A 24,852-nucleotide genomic window follows, 5' to 3' on the forward strand; every position below is an offset into this window, starting at 1 on the left:
TATCCTTCAACAATTGATATCATTATGTTCAGTTTGATTTTATTAGTTTTTTCCAAGACTGTTCAATGCACATTTATTTTTCAGTAAAGCGCCAATGACGCAGTAGGTTTTACACTTTTACGGTGAGAGAAGGAGGCAAAACCCTAACTCTTGTTTGTAGTGATTTTTGTTCGTTTCAAGATTAATTTGCATATTCAATTCAAGTTTCGCTCGTTTTAATATTTATTTATTCATTTATATTAGTACCTGCTGTATGTTTGTTTGCTATAATTGTTTATTTAATTTCTGTTTGTTTTGGGTTTCATTTATTCTTTAATAGCAATTTCTTGTATTTTATTTATTAATATTAGTACTTGCTGTATGTTTTTTTTTTTTTTTTTTTTGCTATGATTGCTTATTTAATTTCTGTTCGTTTTGGGTTTCATTTATTCTTTAATAGTGATTTTTTTGTAGTTTTTAGTTTGAATTTTAACAGGTATTTGTATTTGCTAATCTTCAGTTTAATATGGCCTTTACTTTTCTTTAAAAAACTTCTTTTTCGGAAAGTTTTTTTTTTTAATTAATAACCATAAGACAAAAACAATTGATGTGTACTGATTCTACGCATCAATCCGTTTTTGTTTTACAAGTATCAGAGGGGAAATAAAAAATTGTGAGGTCTTTTTTTGCTCTTTATAAAATTTACAATTATGGAGGTACGACCTTTTGATACCCGACTGACGAAATACAAGAAGTTTCACTCTGCCTCTTTCTCAAGACCTCTAAATGGCACCAGGATCAACTACTTTTACTGAAAACAATATATGTGTTGAACGGTGTGGCGTATATTTTTCAAAACATTGAAAAAAAAAAAACTAAAAACCAAAATGATGATAGCGAAAAAAAAATTAAGATGACTGGAAAGAGCTAATGGGAGTGAACGTTTAAAATATTTTTGATTTCAGCGAAGTGGAAACAAAACGCCATGGTTTTTAGTGGATTTAGGAGACAGTAGATCTGATATCAGGCTATTAAAATAAAATTCTAAATGAACCTGACACTTGATCTCTCAGAAGATCTTCTTCGGAGCTAGGAATTTTTTTCCCGTTTTCATACTGCTTAGATGGCTAGGAAAAAATGGTAATTTTTTATGAAACTACAGGAAATGTCAGAACTTTCCTTTTCCGCTTTGCAAGCCTCAGGTAGGGGTGCCAATCTAAGGGGGTGGGGCTAGATTTAGAAAAATACCTTGTTTTTATTTTTCCATGGAGAAATACCATTTTCGGTATCTTTGTTGAAAAAACAGCTAAGAGAATAGAAGTATCGCTTCACACCAAAAGCCTAGATTAAATATTTTAATTTTTGGCGAAGTTATAAGAATTGGAGGTTTGTGGGTTCTAGACTCCTTCATAGCAAGATAATTTCTGTACAATCTTAAATACAGTGCTGGATATAATGTCAAGGTATTAGCCTACAATTGGGGCTACTGAGGAGACATGATAAGAAATCAATTCCTACTTCATAATATTCAAAAATCGTAGTTAACACATTTCGAAGGCACTTCCACTATACTTCACCCCGAAACCCCTAATATAACCCATATTATATATTTCCCATGTGTTTTTTTGCTTCTTGATTCCGTTAGCGTTCAGTCAATTTACGAGTACATGGGTTAAACAAGAATGACGAATGGCGAAATACGCTGAAAAGATTTAATTAGGGCTATACATTTGCATATTAGAGGGGGGTTAAAATACAGTGGAAGCGCCTTCAAATGTGCTAACTGCAAATTTTTGCATACTATGAAGTAATAATTGTTTTCTTAGCATATTTCCTTCTCAATAATCCCAATTGTTGACTAATACCAACGTTAATAACCTGGTTATTTAAGTTATAGTTAATTAAAATCTTTACTTACCTTCCTCTCTGCCTGTACGTGTTGCCCTAGTGATGACTGAAGCCATCGCCGGAAGTCCCATAATCATCACTATCAATTTCCGTAAATTCGCTATTTTGGAATTTTGGCTAAGTCGGACACAATCCGACTTGATCAACCCAAATATAAATTAAGAATATTCCCAAATGATTTTTTTTTTCAAATTTGACTGCACACTTATTGCTCTTTTGTATGACTATTGATTCCTTTTAAAAAATGTAGAAGTCTTCCTAATTTCTGAGTAAGCTAATGCTTAAACTTCGTTATCCAAATAATATTCCACTCAAAAAGAGCACAGTAAATTAACTTAATCTACTTCAAGACACTGAGCATTTCAACTGCAATACTAAAGAATGAAATGAACTTAAATCTGTCAAGATCCAAGAGAGAAAGTAAAGAGTATAATTATGTGGAATCAAAATAATTACACTAGAGAGAAAGCCTGTAATAATTAAAAAGCTTATGTGACGTTTGTCTGTTAAACTGAGATACAGGGGTGCTAATTCGCGAAAATGTAGGGGGAGGGGGTAAAATGTTTCTGTCAAAATCTAAGGAGGGACAAATTCGTTTTTTTAATTCTTTCAGTGAAAATACCAAAAAAATGATACTTCCTTGTTAGCTAGTACACACTCAAGAATTGAAGTCAGGTCAATCATAATGAAACATACCAAAATGTGATGAAAATATAATAGTTTAGTAACAAAATTGTGGAAATTACAGCAAAGAATTATGGAAGCAGGGTCACCCAGAACGCATTATATTAAATAAGTGAACTAACCTAAACCAAAATACCAACTAAATATTTAATTAAAATATAGCTACAATGTAGTTTTCCACCGACCCGAAGCTAATTGTCTGGTATAAAGACCCTGAAAACCGGTTATTGTCTGATCTTCGCGATCCAAGTTCTCGAGTGTGTAAGTAGGAAGTACCAAAATTTCTAAGGCTAGGGTGGAAACTGGAATAAACAATCAAAGCGTTTACTATTTTATGAGGATCAAAGATAAAATACTTCGCCCCCTCCCCGAACATAAAATTTTTCGAATACATGCCCCCAAAATACTTCGAAATCGATCAACCAGTCGGGAGACAAAAGAAAATGTACTTACAAAACTGCTCATAAAATTCTGGTGGTATGCAGTATTTATCATGAGAAATACTCGCTTGCCTACAAGCTACATGCATGAAAAAGAAAAAAAACATGCTCTCTTTGTGCTAGTTTTGATAACAATAAGAATGATTGGCTTTGTCAGCTGATTCCAAAGCATGTAAAATTCAGTAAGTTTATTGTTACACATCAAAAGCTACTAGCCTGAGAAAATTTGCCTGATTTTTGAAAAACGAGAGAAAACACCCCCCCCGCCCCTGCATAAAAATCAAGGGCTCTTAATAAAAACCACATCATCAGATTCGGTATATCAGAAAACACTGCTGTAGAGGCTTCAAGCTCCAATCCTAAAAATTTTGGAATTTCGTCTTTTGTGCCTTAAAAACATCCCCCCCTCCCACACTCCTTTTTCGACCAAAGACATCCGGTCAAAATTTTGAGATAGCCATTTTGTTGAGCTTAGTTGAAAAGTTTAATAAGTGTGCCTGTGGAGATGACATGACCCTTCAAAGCCTGGGAAAAGGGCTGTAAATTATGCAATTTGTCCACTGTGTAAATATAGTTTTCCTTATTGTGAAACATACAGACATTAACTGGGGGAATTTTCCCCGGGGAGGAAAGCTTCCTGGGAAGAAAATTTGCCAGAATTAACATTCGGCATTCTCTTTATTTGTCTTACTTTCTCTTTAGAAATTAGATTTTACAAGCGGAGATGTTCCGAGGGAATTTTCTACATGAGGGAATTGTCTGGAAGATTTTTCCGTAGGAGGATTTTTTGACAAGGTTGGAGGTATATTTCTTAGCATTATTTGAAAAACGAACTGAAATTAAATTAAAAAAACAAGTGTTTTTTTCAAACTAAAACTAAGGAGCAACATCAAAACTTTAAACTGTATACAAGGGTGGCCCATGTCAATAGTAATAGCAGTGGCGAGGGGGGTGAGGAGGGCGCGTGCCCCCCCCCCCTAGCGTAGTCTAAAGTAGTGTAATTTACTAAATTAACTCAGGTTTGCGTTAATTAAACTTGCTCCTAACGCAAGTTTATCGGATCAACCTATTTTGCGCCCAACCCCCCCCCCCAATTTTTTTGGATCAACCTATTTTGCAACCCCCCCCCCCTAAAAATCCTGGATCCGCCGCTGAGTAATCGAAGCTTTTTTTTTACAAAAATCTATACATGAAAAAAATGTAACTTTCACTCTAATTCCAAGGGTGTAGATGGATTAATCTTGAGACTGTTTTTCTAAAGTTACGAGTGCAAGAGCATTTGGGTCATTTTAGGAAAATGAAGAAAACGCCCACAAAAAGGAGAAAAAATGCACCACCACTCTCCTAGAGGTGGCAATTCATAAAAATGCAATAGGGCAATCATTTTCTTGACTTTTAAAATTAATTTACGGTGCGAGTATATTTTACTCTTCTTACACTTCTTTTTTTTAAATAAAAATACCAAAATAAGTTCTTTTTTCAATTTGGAGGGTAACAATTGTTTGCAAAACTTGTTCTAATGCAGTTTATCGTGAAGATTATAATTCTGTAAACTGTTTCAAGATATCGAGAAAAACATATTTTTCAATACCCCTCCATTGGATTCTGTAGGCTGAAATATCACAGAGATTTTTAAGGGTTCATTTGCCCAGTAATTTGTATTATTATTTGTTGGTCTACTACTGTTTTTCATGTGATTACAAATCGAAAAACTGTTTTGCTCTATCATGTCATTTTTTCGAGATATCCACAAAAACAAATTTTTTAAACTCCTTTTGCTGGATTTCGTCGGATGAAACATCATAGAAAGGTAAAGAATACGGCACTTGACTTTACATTCCCTACCGGTGGTACTGATCTCCGTGTCATGGCCCTTTAGCTAGGAAATGCGATGGGGGGGGGGGACAGCCATTTGGCTGAGCTTACAGAGTCTCGCCACCGAGCCCTATTCCAAACCAAATAGCCAGTGACACCAGGACTCGAACCGTTGTCCTCCCGGCCAAAAAAATTTCAAGTCTATATCAGGTATATCAAAAATGGCGGGAGATGATTTGCACATTTTTAATCAAAACGCCTCAGTTATCTTAAAACAAGTGTTGGGTGCCAAGATTTTTGACAAAGTTGTCTTTTTCTCAACTGGGGAACCAATCAGCTTAAAGCTATCGGAAAACTATTGACATAGCCTCCAAGCTTCAAATACCATACTGCCGTGCTGTGGCAGTTTCATCCCTAGACTTATATACAGTCCAAAATGAATCGCTGTAATGCAAAACGTGTATGCAGTATTATTAACATTATAATGATATTGAATGATGCACAGATATTTGGGGGGGGGGGGGGAATTCACTGAATCTTTTTTAAGTGGGAAGGGGGTTACCTTAAGCCTCAAAAAAGGCATTTTTATGGCAAAAATTCCTGAATTTCCTTGAGCTCCATCAAGTCAATATGGACACAATATAGATGCTAGGGGGAGAATAGCTACCCTGTTATTGCAGAAACATCCTTAGTATACAATAGAACATCTAAACTATGCTTACTTCTACAAAGGCGGAAAGGGCATTCCCCCGAGCCGTATTTGTCCAATGACCCAACCCCCCGACATTTCGTAGGCATGATTGTTATTTTAAAGCATTGGCATACAGACGTTAAACTCCAAATTCGAGACTGGTGGTATGGAGTGTTTATGGGACTGCCACCTCCCCTCTTTACGGGCCTAAAGCTTAGCTTATTGTTTTTTAGTGCTAAAGTTGTATCTTTAATATTTTGAACGCTTGTGTAAAGTCCCTAAGCTCCCCTTGTATATCAGAGGTAAGACATTAGCGTTGACTATGCTTAGTCTATGAGATGAGAGATATAACTATCTACGAGATATAAGACATAGGCATATTAGCCTATGACTATGAGATATAAAAATAAACAATCTATTTTTCCCTCTGAGACTTCGTATAGAAGGGTCGTAGAAAGTTGAGGATTCTGATTCAATTTGATTCTGAAATTTCTGTTGGCCTTTATTGAGGGCAAAAGAATTGAAGTGACCACTCCTGTCCCTACTGAGCCCTTTTCATCCCCAGACACCTCCGTAACCCCTTGTGGTATCAGATAAATAAAGTTTTGAAGTATTTAATTCAATAAGATTGATCGAAAGGCCGATAGATGCGCCTGTACAAGCAAATGATCCCACAACCCCAATGGCAAGGGCATTAAATTACTAAGCTGGCACACACAAGTCTAGCAAGGAATTCAAATACGTATGATTGGAGGTAAAAATTGAACACATGAATAACACCAGACCTTTAAGCCGCATGTACCCATTGGCGTCCTTTACACCCTGATGATATCTGATCAAAATTTTTGAGGTGGCTATTTTACAAAAAATAGTCAAAATGTCCATTTAATACGCGTCCTAGGTGACATGACCGACAAAACCCCAAAGCAAAGGCCCGAAATTGTTCAAATTGTTCTTTTTTTTAAGATGGGTTTTAGTAGAAAAGACGGGTATGTTGTAGCTTGTTCGAAGTGGAATGACGCCAGAATTTCGAACTACAGAATACGTACGCCCTCTCTAGTTTTTCAACCTAAGTGGTGATAAGAAGCAGTTAAGTTTGAAAAAACTTGTTTAACCGCCACCCACAGGATTTATTCGGTTACGCAACTTAGTTTTAGGCAGTAATTTGGCCCAAAGGGCGTAAATACATAAACACAGCTTGAAACTTATGGGACAGGAAACTACCAAGGCAGACTAAAGGGAGTTACTTTACGGTATCCCTGTAGTTTGCTGAGATGCCATGCTGAGAAAAAGCATCCAACCCAGCAGCTCAGTGTCGAACCCATGCATTTTGTACAAATAGCGCTCTTGCTTTTACTTTGTATGTTAAAAGGTCATATTTAATAGACCTTTCGGCGCTCCAGAAGAGATGCAAGCATTATACCCAGAATCAAATATTTCAATGAAACTCAATTGAAATTCTAAGAAATGTATTAGTCTATTTCATAGCATAGGTTTAATAAATGACGTCTATTTAACAAAGTAATTAGTTCCGTATTTCAAACAACAGAGAAAATTGAAATAGAAGACACATTGCGAATTTTGATTATAATACCAAACTTGGGGTGGAGAAAACGATAAGGATGTTTCTTTCAAATTCAAGGATTCGTTCCAAGTAGGCTTCAGAATAGATATTCCCTTTCCAATTTCTTTTAACAAAAAAAATATTTTGGGTCTACTTTATTACTAGTTTATCCCTGTTTATTATTTTCTCCCTTTCCTGTCTTTTACGATTAATCACTTAACTAATTTTTTTCCTATCAAATCTTGACATATATTGAATTTAAAATCGTAATGAGTTCAAAGTCGACTGGTTTAACGCCAAAGTACAGTTAATTAAATCGATTACAGTTAATAAATAACGCCAAAGTAATAAGTTAATTTAATCGATTTGGCTTCTGATTTAATCGATCTTGGGCTACAAAAAAATGTGTGGATTTAACGAATACATGTCAATGCTGTAAAACAAGATCTTCTAACATTTATTTCAAAGCAATAAGGTAAAAAAATGATTATATAAAGGAAATTCCTTCTAGGCATTGTAGTCACTGCGATATGCAATGATCGTATCGATGAGATAGAATATGGCGTTGATAATACACAGAGCCTGAAAGAAAAGTAAAAAATTATATTGGAAAATAAATGTATTGAAATATATATGCAATTCTAAAAAAGGTTTATGCCAGCTTTGCCTCTCACTCAGACTAATTATCTGTCTTGGCTTTTTCTCCAATTAGCCATAGCTCTCAACTTCTTCATATATATATATATATATATATATATACATATATATATATATATATATATATATATATATATATATATATATATATATATATATATATACGAATGAATGAATTTTTATTTCCTATCATAGAGTTAAACAATAAAACGCGATGGAGTATTATGAAAAGAAAAGCAAGAAAAGAAAGAAAAAGAACGAACTTTGAACAGATAACATAAAAATCAATTAAAATCAAAATAGCCATTTTCCAGGGGTATGAAGATTGCCGGTCTGATAATCATTCGAACTGAGAGTCCCCTGCAAGAGGGGCTCTGTAACACCGAAACATCGAGCCACATAACCGTTTCTAAGCCGTCTAGGAATTTATAGAAGGTACTTCGCAAACTTAAAGTAAGATTTGCGCAGATTGCTTATCATAGGCAGCGCGCTAGCGCTGCCTAAGTAAAGAACGATGTCGGCACAATGTGTTGTTTTTTGTTTTTTTCTCCATACCTGGGCACTTCGTATCGAAGGAGTTGTCGTAGAAACTTCGAAAAGGGCTCATTCGATTGGAAATGGGAGTGGCTAGTGCCCTTTTTAATAGTCGGAAGTGATTGGAGGGCAACTAGCTTCCCCACGCCCATCATTCCCCCAAATACATCCAATCAAAATTTTGAGATAACCATTTTGTTCAGCGTAGTTGATTTCCAGATAGAAAATATGGATTTTGAGGAGGACACTCCCCCACAACCCTCTGGGCAAGGGTTTTAAGATATACCCTGGGGGCATATAAGGTTTTTATAGAAGGCATTGTCGTAGAAACTTCAAAACAGGCTCATTCGATTGGAAATTCAAAGCATTCAAAGGATTGGAGGGCAACTAGGCCCCCCCACGCCCATCATTCCCCCAAACACATACAATCATAATTTGGAGATAGCCATTTTGTTCAGCGTAGTTGATTTCCAGATAGAAAATATATTTCTGAGGAGGACACTCCCCCACAACCCTCAGGGCAAGGGTTATAAGTTATGCCCTGGGGGCATTTAAGGTTTTTATTGAAATCTTTGTCGTAGAAACTTGAAAAAGGGCTCATTCGATTTGAAATTCAAAGGACTAGTATTCTTTTTAATAGTCAAAAGTGATCTGAGGGCAACTAATCCCCCTCTCACGCCCACCTTTTCCCCAAACACATTCAATCAAAATTTTCAGATAGCCATTTTATTCAACGTGCGTCGCGCTGAAGAAGAGAGGCGTTTGACCTCTCGAAATATTCGATTTGTTTTTTCAGTATTTTCATTTGGCCTATAAAAACCCCATTTTTGCTTGTTTTTCTTTCTTTAAGGGTTGTAAGTTATGCCCTGAGGGCATATAAAATTTTTATTAAAAGCGTTGTCGTAGAAACTTCAAAAGGGCTCATTCAATTGGAAATTGAAAGGGCTAGTGCCTTTTTGAATAGTTGAAAGTGATTGGATAGCGACTAACGTCCCTCTCACACATTGAAATTCAAACGACTAGTGCCCTTTTTAATAGTCGAAAGCGATTGGAGGGCAGCTAGCCCCCCCCCCCGCCCCTCATGCCCCCAAGCACAACCACTCAAAAATGGAGAATAGCCATTTTGGTCAGCGGTTTTGTTTTCCTTATTGAAAATATGTTTTTGTGGAGGACACTCCCCCACCCCCAGCCCTCGCAAGGGTTGTAAGTTAAGCCCTGGGGGCATACAAGGTTTTATGGAAAGCGTTGTCGTAGAAACTTCAAAAGGGCTCATTTCATTGGAAATTGAAAGGGCTAGTGCATTTTTCTAGTGTTGAAAGTGATTGGAGAGGGACTAACGCCCCTCTCAAGCCCACCATTTCCCCAAACACATCCAATCAAAATTTTGAGATAGCCATTTTGTTTAACGTAGTTGAAAGTTCTGGAAATTAGGTCTTAGAGGATGACAACCAACCTAAAAGCCCTTAGCGTAAGGGTTGTAATTTATGCCCTGGGGGCATATAAGGTGTTTATAGAACGCGTTGTCGTAGAGACTCAAAAAGGGCTCATTCGATTGGAAATCAAAAGGCCTAGTGCCCTTTTTAATTGTCGAAAGTGATTGGAAGGCTTGGCAGTTTTCAAACAGTTCGTGGTAACGAACTGTAAGTAAGGAGCGACCCGGCTCAATGGTAACCGAAACTTTAAAAAACGGAATTTTGATACCAATAGATACATCAAAAGAATCAGATTTTAATTCTGATTTCAAATATATAAGCTTCATCAAGTTTAAGTTTACCTATCAAAAGTTATGCGCCTGAGAAAATTTGGTTGATTTTCGAAAAAAGGGGGAAAGACCCCCTAAAAGTTATATAACCTTAATGAAAATCACACCATCATATTCAGCGTATCAGAGAACCCTGCTGTAGAGGTTTCAAGCTCCTATCTACAAAAATCTGAAATTTTGGATTTTTTGCCAGAAGAAAGATCACGGATACGCGTTGTTTTTTTGTTTTGTTTTTTTTCCCAGGGGTGATCGTATCGACCAAGTGGTCCTAGAATATTGGGGGAGGGCTCATTAGAACGGAAATTAAAAGTTCTAGTGCCTTTTTAAGTGACTAAAAAACTGGAGGGCAACTAGGCCCCCTCCCACACTCATTTTTTCCCCAAAGTCACCCGATCAAAATTTTGAGATAGCCATTTTGTTCAGCATAGTCGAAAATATTATAACTATGTCTCTTAGGATGACTTAATCCCTCGAAGCCCCCAGGAGGAGGGCTGAAAGTTATGAACTTTACCCAATGTTTAACATATAGTATTGGTTATTGGGACCCGGCTCAATGGTAACCGAAGCTCTAGAAAACGGTATTTTGATACAAATAGATACATCAAAAGAATCAGATTTTAATTTTGATTTCAAATATATAAGTTTCATCAAGTTTAATGTTACCCATCAAAAGTTACGCGCCTGAGAAAATTTGACTGATTTTCGAAAAAAGGGGGAAAGACCCCCTAAAAGTTATAGAACCTTAATGACAAAAACGTTCAAAAATTAAATAAAAAAAAAACAAGTTTTTTATAACTGAAAGTAAGGAGCGATATTAAAACTTAAAACAAACTGAAATTATTCCGTATATGAAAGGGGATGTCCCCTCCTCAACCCCTCGCTCTTTACGCTAAAGTTTGACTTTCTCACAACTCTATTTTTTTTAAACAATAACAAACTTTAGCGTAAAGAGCGAGGCCTTGAGGAGGGGACAGCCCCTTTCATATACGGAATAATTTCTGTTCGTTTTAAGTTTTAATGTCGCTCCTTACTTTCAGTTAAAAAAACTTTTTTTTTTAATTTAATTATAGTGAAGATCAACGTGGGTATAGTGTATTATTTTTTGTTGGTGATTTTGTTGTTTAGAGAAGGGCACTTTATATAAAAGGAGTTTTCGTGGAAACTTAAAAATGGGCTCATTTGATTTGAAACAGATGGAACTAATACCCGTTTTAAAAGTCGAAAGTGATTGGAGAGAAACTAGTCGTCCTCCCACGCCCACCCTTCCATTTGCCCATTATGTTTAAAAACTAAATGTTGCATTAAGATTAAATCAAAATGCACTGTGTTAATGCTTATTCCCAATAAGGCATCTCAGCAGTATCCCAAAACGACTCAGGGTATTATGTTCAAACTGTCGGGGCTACTTCTGCTCTTAAAACTTAACCAAATCAAAATAGCGTAAGTGTATCCAAGCTATCACAGAAACTAAACATTTTTTTTGTGAATGGTATCAAGTTTCCATTTCAGGTCAACTAGAAGAAATATGAAAATAAATTAAACACTACTATTTGTGTCCAGACTTTTAAAAGGGTAGATGTTGTTATAAATTGCTGAAAATTCTTTTCCTGCATAGAAATACCAGGCAAAACCGTAAATTCTTAAAAAAACAAAAAGATTTAGAGTGTTATTTTCTATGTCCCTGTAAAGATATGTCAATACAGAACAAACATACACCAATCTAACAAAACTTTTTCCACAAAATATGTTTTTCAAAGAAAAGTAAAGAACTCTATTAAACAAAAAATGAGAAAAATACAATCAAATAATCTACCAAGCGTGAAATTACCAAAAATCAGCATCGATAAATATATGAAACCGACAACGAACAGAAATTACAATAAATAACCGAGTCAAACTCAAAACGAGCAGAAATTAACATAAGTTGGGCTCAAAACTCCTACGTCTTCCCAAGGCCAGAACATAATTTGCACTTTACTGAAAAAAATAATAAATGAACGTGCATTATCAGTTTAATACCCATATACTGATATTTAGTAATCAAAATGTTAATATTATTGGATTTATTAAAGTTATGAAAGTAAAAAAAAATTATATTTTTTTCAGTAAAGTGCAAATTATGTTCTGGCCTTGGGAAGGCATAGGAGTTTTGAGCCCAACTTATGTTAATTTCTGCTCGTTTTGAGTTTGACTCGGTTACTCGGTTATTTATTGTAATTTCTTTTCGTTTTGGGTTTCATTTATTTATCGATGCTGATTTGTGGTAGTTTTACGCTTGGTAGATTATTTGATTTTATTTTTGCTCATTTTTTGTTTAATGTAGTTTTTTACTTTTCTTTGAAAAACTTATTTTGTGGAAAAAGTTTTTTCTAATTAATCCTCATCGGTAAAAACGTCCCAAAAGGCGTTAGATACAGTATATGCAGAATGGCGATACTCTTGTACAACTTGGTCAGTAGCTTACGCTTAAGGCTAACTAGCCCATGAACAATGCTAGTATATGCCGCACGTATTTTTCTCTCAGCATGCTTAATAATGAGCTTTCTTGTATTCCTAAGGGAAGACCCAATCGGTGAACCATTGTAAACTAGCTCTGATTTAAGGACAATATCTGAAAAATCTAGTCGTACGCTTTCTGGAACTAAAGAATCAGGGCAACTAAAAAATAGCACTTGCGACTTAGCAGCATTAATAGATAGATCTATATATATATATATATATATATATATATATATATATATATATATATATATATATATATATATATATATATATATATATATATATATATATATATATATATATATATATATATATATATATATATATATATATATATATATATTATATATATATATACGTATATATATATATATATATATATATATATATATATATATATATATATATATATATATATATATATATATATATATATATATATATATATATATATATATATATGTAGTTATGTTTTAAAATTTGGAAATATAACGTGACTCTGGGATAGCGGTGAGGCCTGAGGTTGAAATTTTACAGAATCTGGTCTCTGTACTTTTTTTTATCCCTACGATTATGACTGAGAAATAAACCATTAAATTTTGCTCATATTCTTGTGAACAAGGAATTAAGTTGTAACAATAGTAGTACTTCCAAACATATTCAAAATACATTACAAATACATACTAGTATACAAAATATCTATTGTAAAAGCATTTTAGAATTAAGGCTGAATTCCTCTAACAGTGGTTTTGATATTCTTATATGAATAATAAAGATCGTTTCAAGACTGGCGGCAATATCACATAGTAGTTGATGTCACAGTAAGAGGAAGGGGAGTCTTGCTCCCCCCCCCAAAAAAAAAACAAAAGTTTCCTTAAATTTCTGGGCACTTCTTATTCAAATTTTCAGATAATTTTTTATTGTTGACCTCCCCCCCTGAAGTTTTTTTATTATTGGACCTCTCGAGAGACATTCATGCGCACGTGCTTTAAACAACATTCATATTTTTCTTAGAAAAATTGAATAATGCATCCATTTTCCAGGCCTACCTACAGTAACAGCTACATAGTTAATCAAATAAGCACTGAAAAAATGCACAAATGTGAAGTTATATCTGCAATTTTCGACAGTTCGGACAGCGAAATTAATTTAAGCAAGTAATTTGAAAATTGGAAGAAATGGTCAAAGTCTATGGTAAAATAGTCAAAGTATTTGGACAGCAAGAAGTTAGAAAACAATTTTTACTTCATAATATGCAGAATATTTGTTGCTAGCGCATTTTGCATGCAGATCTGCTATACTTCATCCCCCCCCCCTAATGTACAAGATATAGTCAAATTATATAAGCATAATGCATTCTGTCACCTATCTTTGTGGCTATGAAACCAGTTTTCTGAGATCTTACAGAGCGTAATTCTTGAGTGTGTTTCGTTTAATTAACAAGTACCAAGTTTCTATCTAGAAAACAACAAATTGCAACTTATTGAACAAGGACACACATAAGCAAATAATTAATTTAATAGGTTTCAGTAAGTGCTATTGAACGCAAGAAGTCACAGCATCGAACTGCAATAAGCTTATGGAACGTTGGGACAATCCCAAGACTAGGATTATTAGTTGATGGTACTACATATATTTTTTGACAAAACTGAATAATAAATTAATATTCAAGGCTAAACTAGGGCACCACAATTAAATTAAAAGCCCAAAGCACGTTTTCTGTCGAAACTGGATCTAAGTGTCAAAGAGCCAAACTACATTTTATTTTCCTGTGACAAACTTTAAAACTTTTCAAAATTTAAAAAGAAGAAGAAGAAGATCAAACATCGCTTTGCTCAGTCCTAGAATGAACAAATTTCAATAGGCGAACTAAAATATTTCTTAAAATATTTCTTAATTTAACTCACTGAAATCGAATCTACTGTATGTGATATAGCTTCTCTTTTCTTTTTTAATAGCGAGTTCATATCCCGTGGTCGAGATTAATATTTTGTCGTCGTGTCCTAGCAAACATTTTCCTCTTTTATACTATTAGCATAGTAACAATTTTGTATTAGCATCAACGAAAATTTTTCGCGGGTTCTTCCCACACTTTTAAGCAATTAGAACATTCATAGTGACAACCATGTTTAGAACACTTATGTGACAACCATACTTACTCCTAGTGCTCTTCCTGCGCCGACACTAGAGGCGGGAGCGATGGCTGAATTATAGTAACCGATGGCCAAAATTCCACTTACTAGAAACATTACTGTAGCTGCGAAGTTAAAGAGGAGTTCCTTAAAAATTAAAGAAGGATATTACCGAAGTGAATTCGAAAAGAGAAACGATGATGAAGGTTGATATGAAAATACGATATTAACGTAAGTTTAAGTAAGAAGAACGTCGATGTAAGAAAACGATATTAGCTAAAGTCCCATAGAGATACTAAGAGAAATTTTTATTGAGAAAAAGTTGAAGAGTAGTTTCTTAAAAATAAATTTAATTATTTTTTAATTAAGTTTATTTTTAAAACATAAATTTATCTTTTTTAGATTTTTTATTTAAAAAAAATAAAAACCGAACTTAATTCGATAAAAAGAAATGAAGAACGTCGATGTGAAAAAACTATATTAACTAAAGTCCCATAGAGATACTGAGATAGCTTTTTATTGAGAAGAAATTAAAGGGCAGTTTCTTAAAAATAAAATAAAGGATATTAGCGAACTTAATTCGATAAAAAAAGATGAAGAACTTCGAAAAAAAACAATGTTAACGAAAGTCCCATAGATATGCAAGGAGAGACATTTTTATTGAGAAGAAATTGAACAGCAGTTCCGCAAAAACAAAAAAGGATAGTACGAACTTAAAATTGAAAAAAAAAACGACGGCGAATGTCTACATAAAAAAACAACACTAAATTGACGAAGGCCCCATAGAGATACTAAGAGAGAATTTTTTATGAGTGGGAATATGCAATTAAAACAATATATACTTGTAACAGCATTAAAACAAGAAATGCTAAAAAAAATATCAGTTCTAAAATAGACTCTGAGCTTTACTCAGCTCAAGGTTGACACGAATGCTTGTTTTTCGATGAGCAAATAGATGTTTTTACTCGGCCGACTTCGCCTGAAAAAGCTATAATGAAGCCAGGGCTTTATAAATCACCTACTGATTAGCAGAAACTAGAAGGCTACTGTAACAAAAGAGAGCTGTTTAAGGGCTTATTTAAAAGCTTATATTTATACTTAATTGATTTTTATAAATTAGAAGAAAAAAATTAGTTCTAAACTCGACTCTGAGCTTTACTCAGCTCAAGGTTGACTCGAATTTGGCCGAATTGCAGCTCGATACGATATCTAATCTTAAGAGCATTGAACTGACGTTTAGAAACACTTATAAAGCAAAATACGAACATCCATTTTGGGAAACAGAACACTAGGAAACCCAGCTGTTTTCATGGTCTTGCCTCGTAATTTCTTCTATAGGTACCTATTTCTTTATTTCTTAAATTCGAAGATTTAGATAACATAAAAAAGCTCATTTCATTGCGAGGGGAACTTGCGTATGATATATCGTTTTGATTTACTACTATCGGGCTTTGCCTTATAGCTACATACCAACGATAATAAGAATTTTGTAATAAGTATTTTACTGAATGGGTTTAACGTGTCAGCTCACTTATGCATACTGCGATATCTTTCGCACGTTCGCACGTTTCGCACGTTCGAGCTTTTTTAATTACTAACACAGATTACACTTGAAGAAGAAAATTATCTACAGTATTATTAAATACACACTCAGTTCACTGATTAAAATCATCACTGCATGGTTGTTCTACTAGATAAAATAAAAAGTTGCAAAATAGGGATAAAATCCTTTTTAATAGACAGTGTATAATACATTTCACAAAAAATACCAGATATTTCGGTCACATGTACAGTGACCGTCATCAGTAGTAAAACTGGTGTAGTAAATTTACATCAGTAGTAAATGTCGGTCACTGTACATGTGACCGAAATATCTGGCATTTTTTTGTGAAATTTATTATACACTGTCTATTAAAAAGGATTTTATCCCTATTTTGTAACTTTTATTTTATCAAGTAGAAAGGCAGTGTGGTCTCCAAATTTATCTATGTTCTACTTGAGATTCGAAAGTTTTCATAAATGTCTTAATGTCATTTTAATATGTCACAAAGAGATCTTTAATTTCCTGAAAATGTTGACTTTGACAGAAATATTGTTCAATTGGCAATCGTATTATCGGCAATAGCCATAGCCAACATTGCCATTGGCAATAGCCAAGAACTTAAACTTACCAGAAATCTTTGATATGTACCAGCTTCACCCCAGACGTATGATACCAGGAGGGCAATAGAAATCATCAAGAAACCTCCCAAAGTGATGACCCCTGTCATGTATCGGTCGATGTACGATCCAGAGACGACGTCTCCTCCGAAGTGCAAGTCATACTTTCGCAGTAAAGAAATGCAAATTATTGACACAAGCTGAAATAGACAAATTCCATTTAATAGACAGTGTTGATAAAGGCAACTCTAGGAAATGGCACATCTTTGCTCAAATATGGTGAAGTTTCTTTTAGCTAATTGCTGACCCAAAAGGTGATGAAATCTATAATAGTGTTAAAAGCCATGCGTAGTTGACTAATTTCTTTCAAAACCTGTGCTGATTTCCCCTTAGTACCGGCACAGAGAATATTATAAGAGTTTCCCCCCTAGTAAACATGTCCCTTTTGTTACGAAGGCTAAAATTAAGATCAACAATCTTCTTGCATAGTATGTTCATTATTAAAATAAGGCCATTTAAGTGTTTACATAGCTACTACTAACAACTCATAGCAGAAAAAATTAGCATGAGGGGAACACACAACCCTAAAGCCATGTCAATTTCTTTACTATATCTAAATTGAGAGTCGTCACTTTTAGAGAGAGATGGCCTTGCGACAGTCCAATGGTTCTAGGCGAATAATCTCCCCCCCCCCGGAAAATACCCCCCACGGAAAGTACCCCCACCCCGCGGAAAATACAAAAAACCTGGAAAATAAGGCCTTCCAAATTTGAGAGTTTTATTTGAGTTTTATTTTTTTTTTATTTCCGTAGGGGGATGGAATTTTGGTACTTCTGTATTATGCGCCACTCGCTCAAGTATACGCTGTGTAAAATTCGAGAACACGCCGTTTTTTTTTGTTAGTTTCTTCGTTACTTTAGAAATAAATTTGCGCTATGGATTTGCACATTAGGGGGGAGGGGGTAAGCATAATGGGTCTGCATGCAAAATGTGTTTGGTGCAATTATTCTGCATATTAGATAGATAGACAAATAAGTGTATTTTAAAGCCAAATATACGGCCATGAACACAGTAAAATAACATAAATGAATATGGTGAATGGAGGGTGGGTGTGTTTAACCCCACAAAAAATACCCTCCCGACGAAAAATACCCTCCCCCTCCTTTGGAAAGTAACCTCCGCGGAAAATACCCCCTCCCTGGAAAATACCCTGCCCCTCCCCCTGTGGAAAATAAGGTTTCTAAATTTGAAACTTTTATTTGAGTTTTTTTATAGTTTTGTTGAAAAGGGCTAAGGAACAAGAAAAAGAGGAATTTACACACCAGAAATATCTTAAAAACTTAGAAAAAAAAAACACAAATCCATTTGTGCTAAAAGGACTACCATATTATTTTCTGCAATCTTTGGCAGTAGCGGGTGCCAAATAAAAAAAAATGAAGAAGAAAAACAATTTAGGCAAACAATCATCAATATTAAGCTAAAACATATGGCACAAAAAAGTTTAAGAAGGTTTGGCTTTCTTTTGAAAAGATAGTTGGCTTTGGAAACCATCACATTCTAAATTGTTTAAGTTTTTACGGACAAAAGTGTTGTCAAATTTTACGACTTTGTTTTTCTTATCTTCCAAGTGTAAAACTACCACAAATCACCATTAACAACTAAATGAAACCCAAAACTAACAGAAATTATAATAGATAGCTTAGTCAAACTCAAAATGAGCAAACAGTAAAAGGAGTATGGCTGACAACACCCATGTCTTCTTCAGACGTTTTCAGGAGGGATTTTTTTATGGTGGGGGGGGGGGGCCGGCGGAGGGGATTCCCGATGGAGCTATGAAATATCCCAGTGAGTTTATTACATTATGATTGCAGCAATACTAGTGACCTACATTATCTTGCATTTGAAATGGTCGCTTCCTAACATATGCAAATATCCTAGTGTAGGACCGGCAAGCTTGAACCAACGATTCGAGTTTTTTAGTCCCAGGTTGCATAAATTTCACTTTGACAGAAGCCGTAATGCTTCCGGGTCGGCACTGGTGTTTGTTCAAAAAACCTTTCAATGAAACATTACATTTACTTTACACAAGGATGTTTTTTTTTGTTTTTTTTTTTAGTTAACAAAGTTTCTAGATGCCTCGCTATTCTTCTGTAATTTTTTAGTGGCCATATACCCAGAAAGAATAATTTTCTGTCTTCAATTATAAAAAAAAACTGACTAAAACTATAAAAAAAATTCAAATTTAGAAACCTTATTTTCTGCAGGGGGGGGGGGTAGGGTATTTTCTACGAGGATATTTTCCAAGGAGGGGTTATTTTTCGCGGGGGTTACTTTTAGAAGGAGGGGGGGTATTTTTCGTGAGGTGGGGCATTTTGGGGGTTAAAGCCCCCCCCCCCCCATTCACTATATTCTTTTATGGTATTTTACTGCGTTCATGGCCGTATATTTGGCTTTAAAATACACTTATTTGTCTATCTATCTAATATGCAGAATAATTGCACCAAACACATTTTGCATGCAGACCCATTATGCTTACCCCTCCCCCCTAATGTGCAAATCCATAGCGCAAATTTATTTCTAAAGTAACGAAGAAACTAACAAAAAACTGGTGTGTTCTCGAATTTTACACAGCGTAAATTTGAGTGAGTGGCGCATAACACACAAGTACCAAAATTCCATCCCCCTGCGGAAATTAAAAAAACAAAACTCAGATAAAATTCGCAAATTTGAAAAGCCTTATCTTCCACGAGAGGTATTTTTTGGGATAGGGGGGTATTTCCGCGGGGGGGGGGTATTGTCCGGGGGTGTTTTCTGGGAGGTATTCGCCGGGGGGGTAAACACCGGCCACCAGTCCAATATGAGCCAGTACACAGAGCCTCTCGACGCAGCAAACATTAATAATACACTCTTTTTCGTTGTTGGAGCCTGCCTCCTCCCCCTAGCTAATAAGGAGTGCAGGACTCAACTCAAAAGGAGACCCTTGTTATGCTGTCACTTTCACCTTTTGCTTATAACCACCGCTTCAAAATTATTGTGGCTCCCAAACTTAGGTACAGTCCTTTTAAAAACGAGATTTTACTAATGCCGAGATTTAGCTGGCACTAATTCAAGCCAGTCAGAATTTTTCAGCCAATCAGAAAATTCTATAAATGTCATTTGCTCAAATTAAAGCCTGCTGGATCTCGGTGCTAGTAAAATACCATTGTGAACGGATCTTACACAAACTTGATGATTGGCTTTCGTTTTTTTTTTTTTTGTTCAACAAGATCTAATTTAAACAACGTGACTTTTTAAGTTATCAAGTTTGAAGTCACAAATAATACCTGTCTTTGCCAAGTACTAACAGATTCGGCAGTTTGGTCAAAAAAAGGTTGGAATTTGGCTAGATTATACAGAAAGTTACACATGTTTTGTTTTGAAAAAGGAAAAATATAGCCAGATATCTAACGATTTTTCTGGTTTTTCTGGTGTAACTGAGGGTAACAGCATAAGAAAATACAGAAACACAACTAGAATTTCAATCAACCTGTTTCAAAAAGGAAAGATTAATTTATTACATGTGTGTCTGCTTTTGGTTAGAAGAAACTGAATCCAATAAAAAAAAATTATTTTGGTACTATCCCATTATCCGGGCCTCTCGGGTTAATCACTATAGAATGGCAATCCTAAAACCCGTTTTTGACGTCTTAACTGTTATAGAGCAGGCAATGATAGCAAGGTTTTCATTGCATATACGATATAAAACAGTGGTTTTTTGGGGTTTATGGGGGGAAGGTATCTAGGCTAGGTTAGGTTACGTATTTAATATATGCAATGCTTTACCATCCACCCCCCTAATGTGCAAATAGATAACCCAAATTTATTTGTAAACCATTATATATTCATCCTATTATTTTATTTCATTAGTATTAACCAAACTTGACTTTTTAGAGAGGCCCGGATACTGGGATAGTACCATTATTTTTAACACAAGTAAATACAATTTATTTAATATATATTGTTTTAATAAACTTTAATTAGTAATAGAATATTTAAAGCAGTAACGAAGGGGCAGTAGTTGCCCTTAAATGGAGGAAAAACTTTCAATCCTTATTACAAATTAAAACAAAATAGTTTTGAAGTACTTTGCTCAGTTTCATCAACCAATATATTGCACTTATACCATCGTCCAGCAAAGCAAACAGAAGGTTGAGGGCTGGTACTAGACCCCGACGCCGCGCCTAAAATGGGCGGCGCGCCACCGAAACCCCACGGCGCTACCCCACCGAGCTTGCATCAGCGTGCTGACGCCTCTTCTGATTTGATCGGTGGTGCCGTCACTAATACGTCACCGTTTTTTTCTCTTTTTTGGGTATCGCTCTAGACCTACGGGCGTCAACCGTCATCCTGGCTAATCTGAGTAGTATGTTACCTTATATTTTGCCCACTTTATGTTCCTTCCTGTGTTATTCTGAGCCTTGTATACGCCATTTCGAAGAGAGTGAGTATCCTCTCACATGGCCTTATACGCCATTTCAAATGGCGTATCCATTGCATACGCCATTTCAAAGAGATTCAGAGCTCCCTCACATGACCTTCTGGATTTGCTCGGAGGTATAGCAATTTCTATGTTATTCTACAGGGCATTACACCTTTCCAAAGAGAGCGGGTACAACTTGATTGGTGATTAGGATTTGAATAGAAGGAATAGTTTTCTTTACAATTCATATAAGTAAGAAAATTGAATTTAGAGAGATTTGTTCTTATAAAAGGGCGTAAGTAGAGGAAAAAATTTGTGATTTATTTGAATTGTTGGAGAATAATGATGGAACTAACAAAAGCAGCAGTGATGCAGGAATACCTAATGTAGATATGGAAAAAACTACTGGATGTAGACTATGTCTTGACTTGGACACTATGGATGCTAGATACATGAAATTATTAAGCAAATTTAAGCAGGAGGAGCAGCTAAGTTTTGCTGGAAAAGTAAATATTTTTCATATAGATAAACTTCGGTCAGCATTAGATATACAATCAAAACATATTGATTAGAACAAAATGCATTAGCGAATGTTATTATTGTAATTATGTTCATTAAAACTGTTTCTAAATCTTTGGTATTTTTTTCTTTCTATAGTAGACTAGCGTATATTTTTTAGAGTAGAAAAAAATTCTGGTTAGTCTGAAGTTGGTTGTGAGAGAGTTAGAACTCTAAAAAATAGACAGATTCGAGAAAGATCGAATCTTGGGGATTTCATCTATTATGGCCAAACGTTTGATTCGAGAAGGTCAGTTTCTATATCCGTCTATTCAAAGAACTATTTTTCAATGGGGAATATGTATCAATTTCATGAAAACTTATTTTCTGTCATTAGATTACTGAATAAAGCTTCTATGTCGTGATCCAAATGCATTTACAAAATTTTTTAATATATCGATCACGACACGGCAAAATGATATTGTGGATATGCTTTTAAACATTAGTTTCGAAATTTATGATTTTTTTTCATGAGAAAGACGGTGCTCAAGGATGATTTACTCCTCTCTCTCTCTCTATCTCAGACAATTGTTGATGTTGCTAGCTCAGTTTCATTGTGGCAGTGAGAGTGACAACACATGAAAAAATGTACCATACATGTACAGTATGTATGTAATTACCGTGCCCCTGGTTATGATGTTAGAATTGCAAAATGATTGATAAGTATGATGAAAAGTTTAAACTATACAAACCATTTAAATTGCATAGAGGATATCTTGTACAAATTAAAGATTATAATTCCTGTCTTGAAGAGGTGTGCGACTCTCATCCTAGAGGTTATCTCTGCTCCAATTGTCATTATGATAAATGTAAGCAGTGGGAGAGTACATATCCCGATATGATTGGAAAGAATCCTAACCGTGATTTTAGTTTATTGCTACGAGATTGGTATCGTCGTGGTTTTAGATTGTTCTGGGAGAAGAAACCAGGTCAACGATTCAACTGTTGGAACAACAAGAGAATATGGTTTCTGCGTCATTGTTGTGAAGACAATGGGTGTTTTGATTATAAGCCCACTGATTTTTATTTGGTCGTGACAGACTGTGATTCGACACTTGAGGACACAGTTTATGAAATTGCTTCAAATACGCAAATTGAAACATTTGAATTCTATAGAATAATGAGGATAGTATCATTGACTATAAAAAGAGATATGACAAGAGTACAGTAAGACTCTGCTGTAGAAAATGTGACCCTGACATTGCAGTACATCAGGATCAGTACACAGTGAGTTCAGATAATCTATCTGCACCAGTCGTTGTCGACAAATACCTAGTAGTGGATGAAATCTAAAGAGTAGAAAAGTCGTTTTATCATGTATATAATTTTTTTTTATTAATAAACAATTTCACATACATCTTTGGAACATTTTATTCTTAGGGCTCTAAAATCAATATTAAATACACTTGTAACTATATTCTCCACTAGAAAGTCGTTCAATCGAGGTAGGTCAACGTAGATGTTGAGAAACTGCTTGTAGGTGTAGCCACGACATCTGAACATGAAAAAGAGTAGTGCATGAAAGCCACATGTCTTAGTCGTTAAATCCTGCACTCTTCGTTGATTTTGAATTATGGCTTTCTCACTGCTTTCAATAAATTTGCTAATGTATGGAGCATAGAATTTATACGATAGACCAAGAAGATAAAAAAATTCAATATTTTTGGCTGATTGAAAGATGTATTGCCAATGACTAGTCGTCAGAGTCGACGGACTGCTATTAAAAATGAGTAGGGTATTGTTAAAACTTGGACTTTTTTCAATGAAGTCCGATGGTAGGCAATAGGACTTGTACTGGGACATGTATGGATCCATACTAAATACATTGATTATTTGGTTTATGTTCATGGTGCAAGGTCTAGTAGAACACTGCCCTCGGGTTTTATTTACAAATAGTTGGTAAATTGACTCAGTAATATTAGCGTTAAACTCTCCATTAGAGCAACGAAAAATTTTCACTCCAAGCGTATATTCCCAGTTTGTGCAATACTCATATCCTGCATGCCTGACAGGTTCAAGACATTGACTCAATGTTTTTTTGAAAACATTGAATCGGTTACTTCATTTTCAAATAGTTGAGAGTCATGATCTAGGGACTGCATTGTCAACTCATACAGAGTTCTATAGGATTTTTTTGTCAAATGATAGTGTACAGTGGAATACCATTCACTTTGCACACAATGCATGATACATCTAAAAAATTAAAATCATGGGGGGATTCAGTCCAGGATCCAACGACACTGCCACTCTCCACAAACACCAAAGCCAATTTTGATTGTATTTTTCCATTGATAAATGATGAATTGGTATAGCTAAGAGAACCGGCAGCAATGTGACGTTGATTAGTGATTGCATGGGGGACAAGAAGATTAATGTTATTGTCATTGGCTATTAGCTTTTCCACTGCCAATGCAACAGAACTCATAACCTGTTGTTTTCGGACATGGAGAATTGCCGATGTGATTTGCATCGGGTGCTGCAGGAAGTGTTTTTCTCAAAATGAAATTCGACGGTGCCATCTGTAACTTTATATCAATCTTGACATTGGGGGGTAGCCATTGGGATATATTGAATATCTCATGATTTAATTTTCCAACCAGATGATACTCCTGGGTCACTGCAGTAGTCAACTCACCGTCAGTATTAACATCCGTTGTATATTCATAGCTCAATGTTCTCCCTTTTATCTCGTTGCACACCTTTGGATTCATTTTCCGAAAGTGTGTTTAGCTAGCATAGTTTGATACATTTTTGCTAGCGCTCACCAATAATCCATTGATAAATGCATTAATTTGCTTAAACAGGCTGTGTAGAATACAGTTTTCATAGGAGAGACCATCGCCGTCATTTGGAGGTGGATTATCTGACTTTTTTTTTCATTACCCCATTTAAATCCATGAATGTTAATGACAAATCAACTAAAGAGCCTACATTAGAAAATATTTGAAATTGTAAATACTCCCAAACAGGTTGTGGAGGGTAATATTGTTCATTGTAACCAAACTTA

At 35.1% G+C, this 24,852-nt stretch overlaps 1 protein-coding gene across 1 annotated transcript; it reads right to left on the bottom strand.

Moving 5' to 3' along the window:
• Positions 1-7,522: 7,522 nt before the first annotated feature.
• LOC148946701 (uncharacterized) lies at positions 7,523-24,556 on the bottom strand. The gene is made up of 5 exons (XM_089096398.1): positions 24,481-24,556; positions 18,717-18,883; positions 16,840-17,028; positions 14,696-14,815; positions 7,523-7,663 (listed from the first exon to the last, which is right to left on the bottom strand). The coding sequence occupies exons 1-5, from the start codon at positions 24,554-24,556 to the stop codon at positions 7,589-7,591; spliced, it is 627 nt and encodes a 208-aa protein (XP_088952524.1). The 3' UTR covers positions 7,523-7,588.
• Positions 24,557-24,852: the final 296 nt, after the last annotated feature.

Source organism: Artemia sp. Qi Xiang Cuo, chromosome 11, assembly GCF_049724085.1.
Source record: "Artemia sp. Qi Xiang Cuo chromosome 11, ASM4972408v1, whole genome shotgun sequence".
In the NCBI taxonomy this organism is placed as follows: Eukaryota; Metazoa; Arthropoda; class Branchiopoda; order Anostraca; family Artemiidae; genus Artemia; species Artemia sp. Qi Xiang Cuo.